We start from the raw sequence: 784 nt of genomic DNA, 5'->3' as shown, positions 1-784 counted from the left end.
CGGGGCGGAGAAGCTGCAGGGGGCGTGGCCTGGGCTTGGAGTGTCGGGTTACGCCTCTGCCTCTTTTGCAGCCCTCACCCCAAGACCCGAGTGAGCCCATGTGGAAGTCAGGGGCGCCCTGACTGTGGAGCTGCCCTGGCAGGCTGGGTGGAGCTTGAAAGTGCCCTCCAGGGTTTTGCGGGCGGGCCAGTCTGTGTGATGGACATTTGATCCCCCTCTGTGGAAGAAGGGCAGAGGGAAAATGGGGAGCCCCAACTAGCTCTCTCCCCGCAGGTCCGTGGCTGTGGATTGCCGTGGGGGGCGCGGCGGGGGGCGCAGCGCTGCTGGTCGCCGGGGCCGGCCTGGCCTTCTACGTGCAGTCCACCGCCTGCAAGAAGGGCGAGTACAACGTGCAAGAGGCTGAGAGCTCCGGGGAGGCCGTGTGCCTCAATGGCGCGGGCGGGGCCCCAGGCGCAGAAGGTGGACCCGAGGGGGCGGGCTCCGCAGAGGCGCCGGCGGGGGGCGAGGTCTTCGCCATCCAGCTGACCGAGGCGTGAGCCAGAGCCCCTCTCCCTGCAGGCCCGGCGGACAGAGGGGCTTGTCTGTTGTTCTATTTGTTTACTCATTTATTTATTTATTTATTCAAACTCGAGGGACACACTCCTATTTTCTAACACCACCACCCCGCCCCCGCCCCCAATAAAGTTTTTATAAAGGATCCCTGCTTCTGTGTCTCCCCTGTGGAAACCAACCCACTGTTCAAATCTCGATCTTACACGCTATTCTTTTTTTTTTTAATCATGTT

General features: G+C 61.5%; 1 protein-coding gene across 1 annotated transcript in view; it reads left to right on the top strand.

Annotated features, from left to right (window-relative positions):
- Positions 1 to 556, top strand: part of ICAM5 (intercellular adhesion molecule 5) — a 5,988-nt gene extending 5,432 nt beyond the window's left edge. The window contains exon 11 of the mRNA XM_045290292.1: positions 162 to 556. Within this exon, the coding sequence (XP_045146227.1) occupies positions 162 to 536 (375 nt within the window). The 3' untranslated portion in view covers positions 537 to 556. The remainder of the gene's footprint in view (positions 1 to 161) is intronic.
- The last annotated feature ends 228 nt before the right edge of the window (positions 557 to 784 follow it).

This window comes from Echinops telfairi, unplaced genomic scaffold (assembly GCF_000313985.2).
Source record: "Echinops telfairi isolate 266 unplaced genomic scaffold, ASM31398v2 ScPeMD7_36;HRSCAF=134, whole genome shotgun sequence".
Taxonomy (NCBI): Eukaryota; Metazoa; Chordata; class Mammalia; order Afrosoricida; family Tenrecidae; genus Echinops; species Echinops telfairi.
This window is presented reverse-complemented; position numbering and strand designations above follow the sequence as displayed.